This window comes from Quercus lobata, chromosome 9 (assembly GCF_001633185.2).
Source record: "Quercus lobata isolate SW786 chromosome 9, ValleyOak3.0 Primary Assembly, whole genome shotgun sequence".
NCBI lineage: Eukaryota > Viridiplantae > Streptophyta > Magnoliopsida > Fagales > Fagaceae > Quercus > Quercus lobata.
In genome coordinates, this window is record NC_044912.1 from 7,425,777 (window position 1) to 7,437,754 (window position 11,978).

An 11,978-nucleotide genomic window follows, 5' to 3' on the forward strand; every position below is an offset into this window, starting at 1 on the left:
AAAACATAAAATTGGAAGTAAATTGCTAAGTAAAACAATAACTACAAAATGTAATGACTTGAATGACCTTTATATTGGTCCCTTTTATGAATCCCTCTAGAAAAAGATTTAAATTAAATCACAAGCTAAATCATAAATGCCATTTATGCTGTACAACTCAAAATTTCCCCTTAAAAAAAGTCAATAAAGAAAGAAAAAACCATAGCAATCACATCAACTATATATAGATTATTCCACTTTATTTATGAGACATACTAGAATTCCTAAGAACATGAGACTTTTTGGTTTATGTAAAATTGGTCCATTTTATGAATCCTCTAGAAAAATATTTGAATTAAATCACAAACTAAATCATAAATACAATTTATGGCGTACAACTCAAAATATCCCCTAAAAAAAGCCAAAAAATAAAGAAAAAACCATAGCAACCACATCAACTATATATAAATTATTCCACTTTATTTATGAGACATATTAGAATTCCTAATAACACAAGACTTTTAGATTTATGTAAAATTGAGTTTATAATTTTATATAAACAAAAAATTTAGTTACAAACTTGGTTGTAACCTTAGGCTACAACCTTACTTAATATATTTTTATTGGAGATGGATTTTGACAAATCCACCATTGGAATACATTTTCTTCTTAATCTTTTATGTTTACAAAATTTCTAAAAAATTAAAGACAAAAAATTACGTCATCAATAAATTGCTCAAATTGTGAGTTTTTGTAGTTTACAATTATGCATAAATTATAAATGTATAGACCATATAGTAAATAATATCCGATTGACACAAAATTTAATATGTGTATTAAGAGCGTAAAGAATATGCAATTCAACGATTAAATTTTCAAAACATTCTTATATCCTTCATGCTTGCAAAATTTCTAGAAAATTAAAGATAAAAAATTACGTCATCAATTAATTGCTCAAATTTCGAGTTTTTATAGTTTAAAATTATCCATAAAATATAAGCGTATAAACCATATAGTAAATAATATTCAATTGACACAAAATTTGATATGTGTTTTAAGAGCATAAAGAACATGAAATTCAACAGCTAAATTTTTAAAACATCTAATAATATTTATTTCTTAGAGTATTATTTATTGGGTTTTAATAACGTATACTCATAGAGCATATATTAATAAACTATTAAATTTTTTTTTTTTAAGGAAAAAAAAGTGATAAATTCTTTTGACAAAATTTTCAATTTTTCATAAAAAGTCTTTTTAAAATAGATGATTAATATGTGCGTTAAGAGATATGATTGATTGAACCTTTACATATTTTTAAGTTTATATCTTATTCTATACAAAAACTTTAAAAAGAAAAAAAATTAAGTTTTTTTTTTTATTTTTTAAAAATTTTAAAAATTTAAAAAGTGACTTTCATTCATTAAATGCGCACATCTAACTGTCACATTAGCTTAAACTCTCCTACTTTTCAAAAACTTTTATATAATACTACCATTTCAACACTCTCTTCTCTCAATTTCTTCTTCCTTCTTCTTCTTCTGAACACCTCTCTCTCTCTCTCTTCTCTCTCTTGGCGGTGTAAACTTCTAAACTCTCTACCTCAAGCTCTCTCCACCGTCTGATGCTTTGACTTTTTCCCGCTGGTCAAACCTCCAACCAACGATGGGCCATTGCTGCAGCAAGAGCACCCCCGTCGTCAACACCGACGAATCCCCCACCGTCAACGGCGTTTCCACCGCCGGTACACCGTCGGCGACTTCCCAACCGCACTACGCCAACTCCGCCGTCGCTGCCGCCTCCGGCGGCGCCACCCCCTTGCACTCCTTCGCCGCCAGTCCGTTCCAGAGCCCACTCCCCGCCGGAGTAGCTCCCTCGCCGGCGAGAACTCCGGGGAGGAAGTTCAGATGGCCGCTCCCGCCTCCGTCTCCGGCGAAGCCGATCATGTCGGCGATACTCCGGCGGCGAGGTCCGGCGAGGGAGACGGGAGGACCGGAGCCGATACCGGAGGAAGGAGGAGCAGCAGTAGGAGGAGGAGGAGAGGGAGAGAGAGGACTTGATAAGAGCTTTGGGTACCCAAAGAACTTTGGAGCAAAGTATGATATTGGCAAAGAAATAGGGCGAGGGCATTTTGGTCATACTTGTTTTGCTAAAGGGAAAAAAGGAGAGCTTAAAGGTCACTCTGTAGCTGTTAAAATTATCTCCAAAGCTAAGGTGTGTTTTGGGTATGTGTTTATTTGGTCATGCATTGTTTATTATTGGTAAAAATTAGTACTTTATGTTTATTTAATTGAAGTGGGTGATTAGTAATTAAAGCTTGAATTTTTATTATTATTACTTTTAGTTGAGTTTAGTGCTTATGTGGGGAAGTGAAGGTTTAGTTGAAAAGTTGAAATCTTCGTTGCGTCACTCAAAGATTGGAGAAGAAGAGACAAGAAATATGGAGGTTGAGGTGGCATTCAGTTAAATTTTTTAGAGCTAGATTGTGTTGGACTCATTTGATCCAGAGTGAAATTGGGGAAGTGGGTACTCAGTAAAATTTTGATTGATTTGTTGGGTTATGATTAAATTTTTGAAATTTGAAGTTTGGGTTGAGAATTGAGGTTGGAAACTATGGGAGTGGTTATTGGGTCTCATTAAAATAACAGGAAAAAAAAAATAGAGAGAAAAGATTATCGGGTCTCGGTTTTGTTGTCATATTTCGAAAAGACTTGGGTGCTCTGTGTTTCTTTATGCTTTAAAATTTCAATGGTGGATAGGATAGTGTTTTGGAACATGTTGAGGTGGTGGAAGTTGCTTTAAACTGTGATTAGTAATACGGAAAGATGCTTGTTGGTTATTGTCCGTTGGGGTGGCTCAAGAGTCAAGTGTGTCTCTACCCTCTAGTCTCTACTTATGATTAGGTTGTAGAAGTTGATGAACATGCTTATAGCAGAATGGGGATAGGAGACTGGCTCAGCTCAAGGATTACGAGGCATTTAAGGAAGAGAAATGTTTGCAGGGAAAGTGAGTATGGTGGGAAAAAACTGGTCATTGGAAAACTAGTTACACCTCTCGGTTTACTTTTGACAGAGTTGAAAGTATATGTGGTTCGGTGGCTGCCATTTTTTAAGCTGCAACTGCTGCACCATGTTTTGCAAGGACAAGTTGGCATGCATGGTGTTGAAGTTTTCTGAAGTAGTAAGATATTTATACTAGATTGAGGAAAGTAAAGGACACAAAGATAAGCAGAGGAAGATGTTTTTAGGTAGGGGATGGGATGTGATGACTGTCAGGAATGCACTACCTATGAACAAGCATGAAAAGAATAAGTTGATTGACAGAAGCTTGATTTCCTTTATGATCATTGACAAATATATCAGACCTTTGTTTTTGGTTCATACTTAAGAAAGCAGTGAACACATGGTTACATTCGCATAGGCACATTCTCAACTATTCAGGAAGAATATTCATGACTCCATTGGACTGATGACAAGAGCAGGAATGATGTTCAATTCAAGTTGCAAGTTTTTAGTCTTGAAAACAGGGTATTAAGAGCTCATTTTAAGTTGAGGGTATTGATCTTATTAGTATGCATGAGTAATTAAGTGCTCCCTGCAATGGCACTGCATGATAAAAATTACCTAGAACTTCATGGCTGTTACTCATCTTTTGTTTGCTGATGTTAGTTTTTGAACCTTTATTTTTTTTGGAAAATTATGTGCACCAAATACTCTTATGTGCGTTGCTTTGTTGACTCACTTTATAATTATAAGATTAATTTTTACTATTGGTACTGAATTTTATAGGGATGAAAGAAAGATTATCAGCCAGAGGGAAATTATTGGTTGATTTCAAATTTATGTGCTAGGGGAAGTATTAGCTACTTTTTTTAATACTTTTGAGCTAAGGTTTTCTTGGATGATACATCATAAGCTTAATAATAGTTCTGGCTTTTGTTCATGTTTAACTATTTAATTTCCGACTCTTCTTATTCTTGTATTATTGAGACAAAATTTTATCTTAATGAAAGTTAATTGATTGATAAAGATGACGCCTCTGGAATTAGTAGGATTTTAGTATCTAACAAAGTGTTATGTGGCAGATGACAACGGCAATAGCGATTGAAGATGTTCGCAGGGAAGTGAAAATATTAAAAGCCTTATCTGGGCATAACAATCTGGTCAAATTTCATGATGCGTTTGAGGATGCCAACAACGTGTACATAGTTATGGAGTATGTGTATCCTTGTTGGAGTGTTATTCTAAGAAGACTTAATTCATGGAGACAATTATTTATGTTTTTCTTTGTTATGTGAGGAAACCTTTACAATCCTAGAGTCCTCATGGATTTAACTTATATAAAATTCGAAATCTTGTGAAGAAGAATCACGATAAAGCTAAATATATAGATGGGTTAGTGACACAGGACAAAACCAAATCAAGTACAACAATAGCAAAATTTGAAGAACAAAAATAATAAAAATTACCTAGGAGTCGGCAAGTAGGGTTGGCTGGAGTCAGCACCAAAAATTTCCCAACTCTAGGAAATTAAGTAGAATATTGATAGCCTAATTAATAATAATTCCTAAGATAAAATCCAATTGGTGGATAAAAATAAATTTGACTTTTAAAATTAAAATAAAATTTTCTTTGTGCTTTTTGCATCGGTTACTCTAGGCAAATTTTTTTCATTGTTGGTCTTAAAAGTTTGATCTGAATTATTTCTTTTTTCGCTCTGTCAGATTGTGTGAGGGTGGAGAACTACTGGACAGAATTCTGGCAAGGTAAAAATTGGCTGCTTATTTTCGCTGCCCTAATTGAAGTCAATTTAAGTCTTATTTTTCTATTCGTTTTGTTTGATTATATCTCTCTTGAAGCCTTATTATCCTTTGATGTAGAGGTGGAAGATACATGGAGGAAGATGCTAAAACAATTATTGTCCAAATTTTAAGTGTGGTTTCCTATTGTCATCTTCAAGGTGTTGTGCATCGTGATCTAAAGCCAGAGGTATAGCAATGCTAACAAACTAATAATCTTTCTCCAATTTATTACTTTTCTTGCATTTGGAATTATTGATTGTGCACACTCACACACACATGCATGTTGTAGTAGTAGCAGTAGTTGTTATTGGTTATTTTATTTTATTTTATTATATATATATTTTTTAAAAAATTTTATGCGTTTTTAATCGTTGTTCCTAATTCCAATTGATAACTATGGATGCCTTGATTGCTTGGCAGAATTTTCTTTTTGTCACAAAAGATGAGGATACTCCAATGAAGGTTATTGATTTTGGTCTATCTGATTTTATTAGGCCAGGTAACAGTTGCTTATTCTTATACTATTATTGGAATACTAATATGAATAAAAGTGGGAGATTAGTTAATCATTTTTTATTCTAATAACTTGATTGGATTTTGTTTAACTGCTGTACAAGTTTTCTGATATTCTGATCTTCCATTAGTAGCTTATTGCCAGACCCAAGTTAGGTAGGCCTCTATTTACACAAGGAATACTTTTGGGTATCCATTTTAGAATCTTTTCCAAGTATTTTGTGAAATTTTCTTTCCTAGAACTGTTAAATTCAAAATGTTTTTCCTTTTTCAATCACATTTTCAACTAATCATGGCTTGATGAAGGGAGGGGGGGATTTTATAAGAAAATCTTTTCGAATAATTTTATAGGGGCAGATAACTATCTATTCCGTAGTGATATACTTCTTGCTCCAAATACGGTCATGGCAACAATATAGCATTAGGTTTTAAGTAACTTCAATCACTTCCTTGTGGATAAGGGTTCAATTTTGATTGACGCATTTTAATATCTTACAATGGATCTATGCTTTGACTAAGTTCTTACTATTTTTTGTTCAATTTTTGCTTGTAAAAGCTTTTCTCTCTTTAGGCTGCATTTGGTTAACAAAAAAGTAATTCTCAAAAAAAGTGAAGCGAAAAGAAAGGAATTTTTTTTTTTAATAACATTAGAAAGGGATCCAAAAAGAGTTAGAGCAGTAAGTAGACCAAACATGCCCAGAGAAAGCCTCCCCATGAATATTGATCTGCTTCCTGGCATTGATAAAAATTGATTTAATTCCTACTCTGGTTTGTGAAGCTTTTCAATTTTCCTGATCTTTCATACATTTGACCAGTAACAACTGGGAAAAAAGCCTTGGTAAAAGGTGACAAATGTGTTTCCTGCAACTGTTTCGATTGCAAGATATTTTTTTTCTTTCTCAATAAAAAGTTATAGCTTGCCTATGATGCATAATCTATTGATAAATTATCAATTGTTCCAAAAGTTTAAACATTTAATAAATGGTGAGTTTAATCATTTAACTATTATTCTAACACTGCTCTTCACCTGTGGGCCTAGACTCCCCCTTTTACAAATGGGGTCCAACACTTGAGATTTTAACTTTTTAAATGGGAGTTAGGGTGGAGATAGGGTTCAAGCTTAGGAGCACCTGCTTTGATTCCATGATGGATTACCAATTGTCCCAAATGTCAGAGTTGTTAGGAAATAGTGAATTTAATTACTTGACCTTTATTCTAACACAATTAAAAACGTAGGATGAGATTTGAGGGAGAATTTTTCCTGCAGGAAAGTAGTTAGTGGTGAAAACAGTTTTCTGACAACCAAATGCATGGAAAATGCTGAAAACAGTTTTTATTTCTTTTTTCCTTTCCTTTTCTTGTCAATCAAATGGAGCTTAAGTTGTGGAGTGCATCTCATATTTGCATTGTATGTGTATAAATGTGGCATGCATTTGTTTTTGCCGAGATTGTTTATAGTTTTGGGTCTTTACTTTGAACACTCTTTGTGAAAATGCCACTTTTGTTTATATATACTTCTTCAATAATTGCTTGCCTTTTATTCATGGTCACTGAAGGTCTAGTTCTTGTACATGTGCAGATCAACGGCTCAATGATATTGTTGGTAGTGCGTACTATGTTGCACCTGAAGTGCTTCATAGATCTTACAGTGTTGAAGCAGATTTATGGAGCATTGGTGTCATAACATATATTTTGTTATGCGGAAGCAGACCTTTTTGGGCACGTACCGAATCAGGAATCTTTCGTTCTGTGCTAAGGGCTGATCCTAATTTTGATGATTCACCTTGGCCTATTGTGACACCAGAAGCTAAAGATTTTGTTAGAAGGCTTCTGAACAAGGACCACAGGAAAAGAATGACTGCTGCTCAAGCACTAAGTAAGTTATATTTGATTTATGAAGATGTCCTTAATTTGATTCTCAGTTGTGAAAATTTATACTCTCTCTTACAGTATAACTTCTGAGTTTATATGATTTGTCTAAATTTTCTCAATTAGTCATAAGTCTTTAAATTTCTTATCAATGGAAAATAATATTTACCTAATTACCTCCATTTCTGCAGCTCACCCATGGTTACGAGATGAAAACCGTGCTGTGCCTTTAGATATTTTGATCTACAAGTTAGTTAAGTCATATATCCGTGCAACACCTTTCAAACGTGCAGCATTAAAGGTAGTTGTCTATTATGTAATTGTTAAAAATTTATTATTATCATTTTTTTTAAAGTAAGCTTTGGCCCCAAGAGGAGGGGGAAGGGTAGATTTGATTATGTAATTCTTAAAACACGTACCGTTATTTATGGGAGAAGCTGACTTCCACCCCTTTCTTTCCAAATTTTTTTGAAAAAGAACCTAGAACCACACACACATACAAAAGGTGGCCTAAGATTTAATGTGTAGGCGTTTGCCTTTGCATGCCACTACTTTTCAGTGGCATGTGGCACACTGCTTGGGGCAAGATAGCCTTTCACTTGACATTTTAAGTGTGCATTTTTTTCTGGTCTCTGCAGCATATTTCTTTTTTATTTATTTATTTACTATTTATTTTTTAAATAAAATTGCAGGCTCTCTCAAAAGCTCTAACAGAAGATGAGCTGGTGTACCTTAAGGCTCAATTTAGGCTCTTGGATCCAAAAAATGGATGTGTGTCCCTCGAGAATTTTAGAGCGGTTAGTTGGTGCTTCCTTTTATTTAGAATCCTTGATGACATTTAGATAACCTTTTAAACATAAGATTTTGTTATCAAGTAACACAGTATAATATAAGCTTTTTGATTAATGAGTTGAGTGACTTGTATTTATGTAGTAATGTATTTTTTTATTTAAATAATTTCATCATGACATTTTAATTATTATGAAGAAAATTGCAGGCTCTCATGAGAAATACCACTGATGCCATGAAGGAGTCGAAGGTTTCTGACATTTTGAATTTGGTAAGATAACTTGACATGCTAATTAGCTTTCAAGAACAAATATAACTTCAGATTAACGTATGGAATGTGGGCTTTCACATTGATCTTGACTCATTCTTTTACTTCTTTAAAAAAAGGAATAAAAATGCACTTTACACCAACCAAGTTTGGTACTGCTTCTAAACCAGTCTCTCGACTTTCAAAACTTAAATTTTCAGCCTTGACTATTACAGTGATGTCAATGTATCCCTTGTACTATGTTCTGTCAGTTTCTGCCATTAACCTATCTAAAAGGACAATTTTGGTCTAAAATGATGCTGTTTATGGGTGGATTAATGGCAATATGACGGAAGGGGAATTTTGACATTGTTGTAATATTTGATAGTATAAATTGTAAGTTTTTATGGTCAATGGACTGATTTAGAAGCAACTCAATGACCCTAATTAGAGGGATATAAATTGCATTTTAACCAAAAAAACAAAAAAAATCGTATTAGTTTGCATAGTGGGTACTAGTGAGTCCTTTCATAATTTTGAGATGAGTTAGACATGCATAGCCAGCCTAGTTCCTAAATGCGGGTACATAATGGAAAACGAAAATGGTTGTACACCACCTCTTTCCATATTGGATGCTGTTGGATCTTGTTCCTATTGGAGACATTCATTTGACATTCCACTACTAGCTTGTTCTCCCTATTGACAAACATAGCCCTAAATGCAAAATGGATTGGATTGATAACATGAACTGTTAATATTCTTTCTTTGTTTGTTCAATTTGAATGCTTTTCCCTATAATACTTTATGCTAACTGTTGTAATGAGTAATTTCAGATGGATCCGCTCTCTTATAAAAGAATGGACTTCGAAGAGTTTTGTGCTGCCGCAATCAGTACCTATCAGCTTGAGGCTCTTGAAGGATGGGAGAACATTGCAAGTTCGGCTTTTGAGTATTTTGAACAGGAAGGAAACCGGGTCATTTCAGTTGAGGAACTGGCACAGGTATGGACATCCACGCTTGTAAGATCAATATAATGATCTGACTTTCATCCCACCTAACTTGATAAATAATCTCTACAGGAACTGAATCTGGGTCCTCAAGCTCACCCTTTACTTAAGGATTGGATCAGAGACTCAGACAGAAAACTCAGCTTCCTTGGATTTACCAAATTCTTACATGGTGTGACAATACGTAGTTCTAATACAAGACACTGATTGCATGTATAAACAAAGAATTTTCAACAAAACTTTCATTGAAATGGTTTCTTGTCACTTATTTTTTCACCCCCAGTTTAAAGAAAAGAGTGTAAAGATGAATGCTTCAACAGGTTGAGAATGAGCGATTTTAGCAGGTTCTTTGTAACCTTCTTTTGTAAAAGGAATGTTCTAAATTATCAACTTTGAGTGTCTTGAGGCAGTAAAGATAAGATTGTTTAAGATTTTTTTTTTTTGGGAGAAAGAAGATTGTTTAAGTTGATATACATATATTCATTCAAGTATATGCCCTTTATGAATTTTATGCACATTATGTCCGATAAGATATGATAATGCGAGTTTATTGCTTTAATTATGGTCCTTAATCCAAGAGCATGCATTTCGAAATGCCTAGGATAGAGTTTTTTAGTCCAGCGATTCAGTCATAACCGTTAATTTTATATTGAAAAGATAGTTGGACATTATATCGACAATGCAAATTGCTTGAGGCTTAAGCGCAATTTTTGTGCACTGCTTTTATGAGAACATTATCCTTCCAGTCACCATGTAAATTTTTACTACTTTAGCTTTGGACAAGATATGGATAATTTTAGACAAACTGAGGTCAGGAATGAATAGTAGAGCTGAGCCAAGTTGAGTCGAGTATCAAAAGTTTAGAATTGTTTATTTAAATTTCTTTCAAACACAAGCTGAGTTTGAGTTTATTACCAACTAAATTACAAGTTCAAGATTGATTTATTTTCTTGTTGAACAAGCTCGAGTTAGTTTATGAACTACTTATTTTTTTCCCTTATATAGAGACAATTTAAATTATTTTTACCCCGTTCATAAATCAAAAAAATTAATCACTAAATTATAAGTGAAATTATATTATAGGAGTTAATTAGATAGAGTGGTTTTTGTTTATGCAATTATAAAAATTAGATTCAATAACCCTATATTTTGAAAATTGCATATAATTTAACTATCAAATGGATTATTTATATCATCAATAAATTACTAATAATAATTTGTTATCTTATAAACTTATTTACAAATTTATATAATTCAATATTAAGTCAATATATATTTTAAATAATTATACATATAAACATATAATATAATAAATACTTTAATAGAGCCTTATACTCACAAGTATATTATTATGTTTAAGCTCGGCTTTCTCAGTAGTTGAGCCTAAACTTAGGCTTGAGTTCAACTTATTTATCAAGTAAATGAAAAAAAAAAAAAAAAAACATTTTATAGATCCGAGTTCGAGCTACTCCTAATCTTCTTGTAAATTAAAAAAAAAAAAATTGGTGAAATTTAAAAAGTATATATATAAAATTCACCTCGCTTAAGAAGCTTATTGATGTCATTGACCTTTAGTTCAAATGACAATTTTTTTAGTATTTTTAATGGAGAGCTTTAAAGTTAGAATTTGTTTTCTTCAATTTTTTTAAAATGAAATTTATTGATGATTTAAGGTATTTGGTATATACTATATATACTGTATACTTCTCACAGCATATACCATATGGTATGGGTCTTACCTTAAAGAGGACGTGAATCTCACAGTATGCATATGGGTCTGAGTCTCACTTTAAAGGTAGTCCACACCAAATGCAGAATTGTTGGCGGATTTTAATGTCAAATGTGTTGAACTCATTATACATTTGTACCTAATAAAAGGTTGGCTTAAGTGTCATCTAGCCTATAATGTTGATTGTTGAACATTCATTCATTCATGTACCTTAAAAACTAGGTCACACTAGTTCCGTGCAGCCCATAAAGTTGTATGTTCTGAGTTATGAACCTTATCTACTTGTTTATGGTAAACAACCTAGTTGTTAGCAAGTAATTTATCTTCTATTTATTTTTTAAATTCAACCCAATAACTTTATCTTTTTAAAACTTATTCTATAAGGTTCCAATATATTTTTTTAACTATATTTTCGGGTATATGTAGTTTTCCATCCCATACACACCAGGTTATTAAATAATTGAATTTCTTGAGGGTGGCATCAGGATACAAAAACTCATAGATATCATAAGACTTTAAGAACCACTTAATTAACATTTTTGAGGTTTTGTTATCTCTGACAATTTTGTGACATCTTTTCTTAACGTCAAGGGTTGTCTTTTGAAGAATGGAAAACTGGTTTGAGTTATTGTGTTTTTGTCAAAGCTCATATGAATGCTGATTTGTCGCAAACTATACATATCCAGAGGAGATCTGAGCGAATAGACCCAAATGGAAAGAAAAGATGGCTTCAAAGTCAAACATCGAAACCAATTATTTTTGACAACTAAATATCGGCGCGTTTTATTATTTTATATATATCTTCTCAATTTACACATGGTAAATAAAAATATTATCCAAAAATCTTGAATCTTTTACAGATAAGTAACACGTGATAAAAGTTTAATATTATTAAACGTTAAAAAGACAAAAAGACGTGTTGTAAATAGTTTTACTAATACTAGTAATATTATCGAATAGGACTAGGACTTTAAGAGATAAGGCTAGACCGGCCTTACCATATATACCACAGCTTTTACTTAAGCTAAAAGATTATAAAAGGGA

At 32.7% G+C, this 11,978-nt stretch overlaps 1 protein-coding gene across 3 annotated transcripts; it reads left to right on the top strand.

Annotated features, from left to right (window-relative positions):
* Window positions 1-1,497: 1,497 nt before the first annotated feature.
* On the top strand, window positions 1,498-9,720 carry LOC115960136 (CDPK-related kinase 3-like). 3 transcript variants are annotated; one of them, XM_031078866.1, is made up of 11 exons: window positions 1,499-2,193; window positions 4,064-4,194; window positions 4,703-4,744; window positions 4,859-4,967; window positions 5,201-5,279; window positions 6,873-7,169; window positions 7,354-7,463; window positions 7,855-7,959; window positions 8,160-8,222; window positions 9,032-9,199; window positions 9,278-9,720. In XM_031078866.1, the coding sequence occupies exons 1-11, from the start codon at window positions 1,645-1,647 to the stop codon at window positions 9,410-9,412; spliced, it is 1,788 nt and encodes a 595-aa protein (XP_030934726.1). In that variant the 5' UTR covers window positions 1,499-1,644; the 3' UTR covers window positions 9,413-9,720. The 3 variants fall into 3 exon arrangements, with proteins under 3 accessions (XP_030934727.1, XP_030934726.1, XP_030934728.1); XM_031078868.1 differs by having other exon boundaries at window positions 2,116-2,204; XM_031078867.1 differs by lacking the exon at window positions 9,278-9,720 and having other exon boundaries at window positions 1,498-2,193; window positions 8,150-8,222; window positions 9,032-9,115.
* The last annotated feature ends 2,258 nt before the right edge of the window (window positions 9,721-11,978 follow it).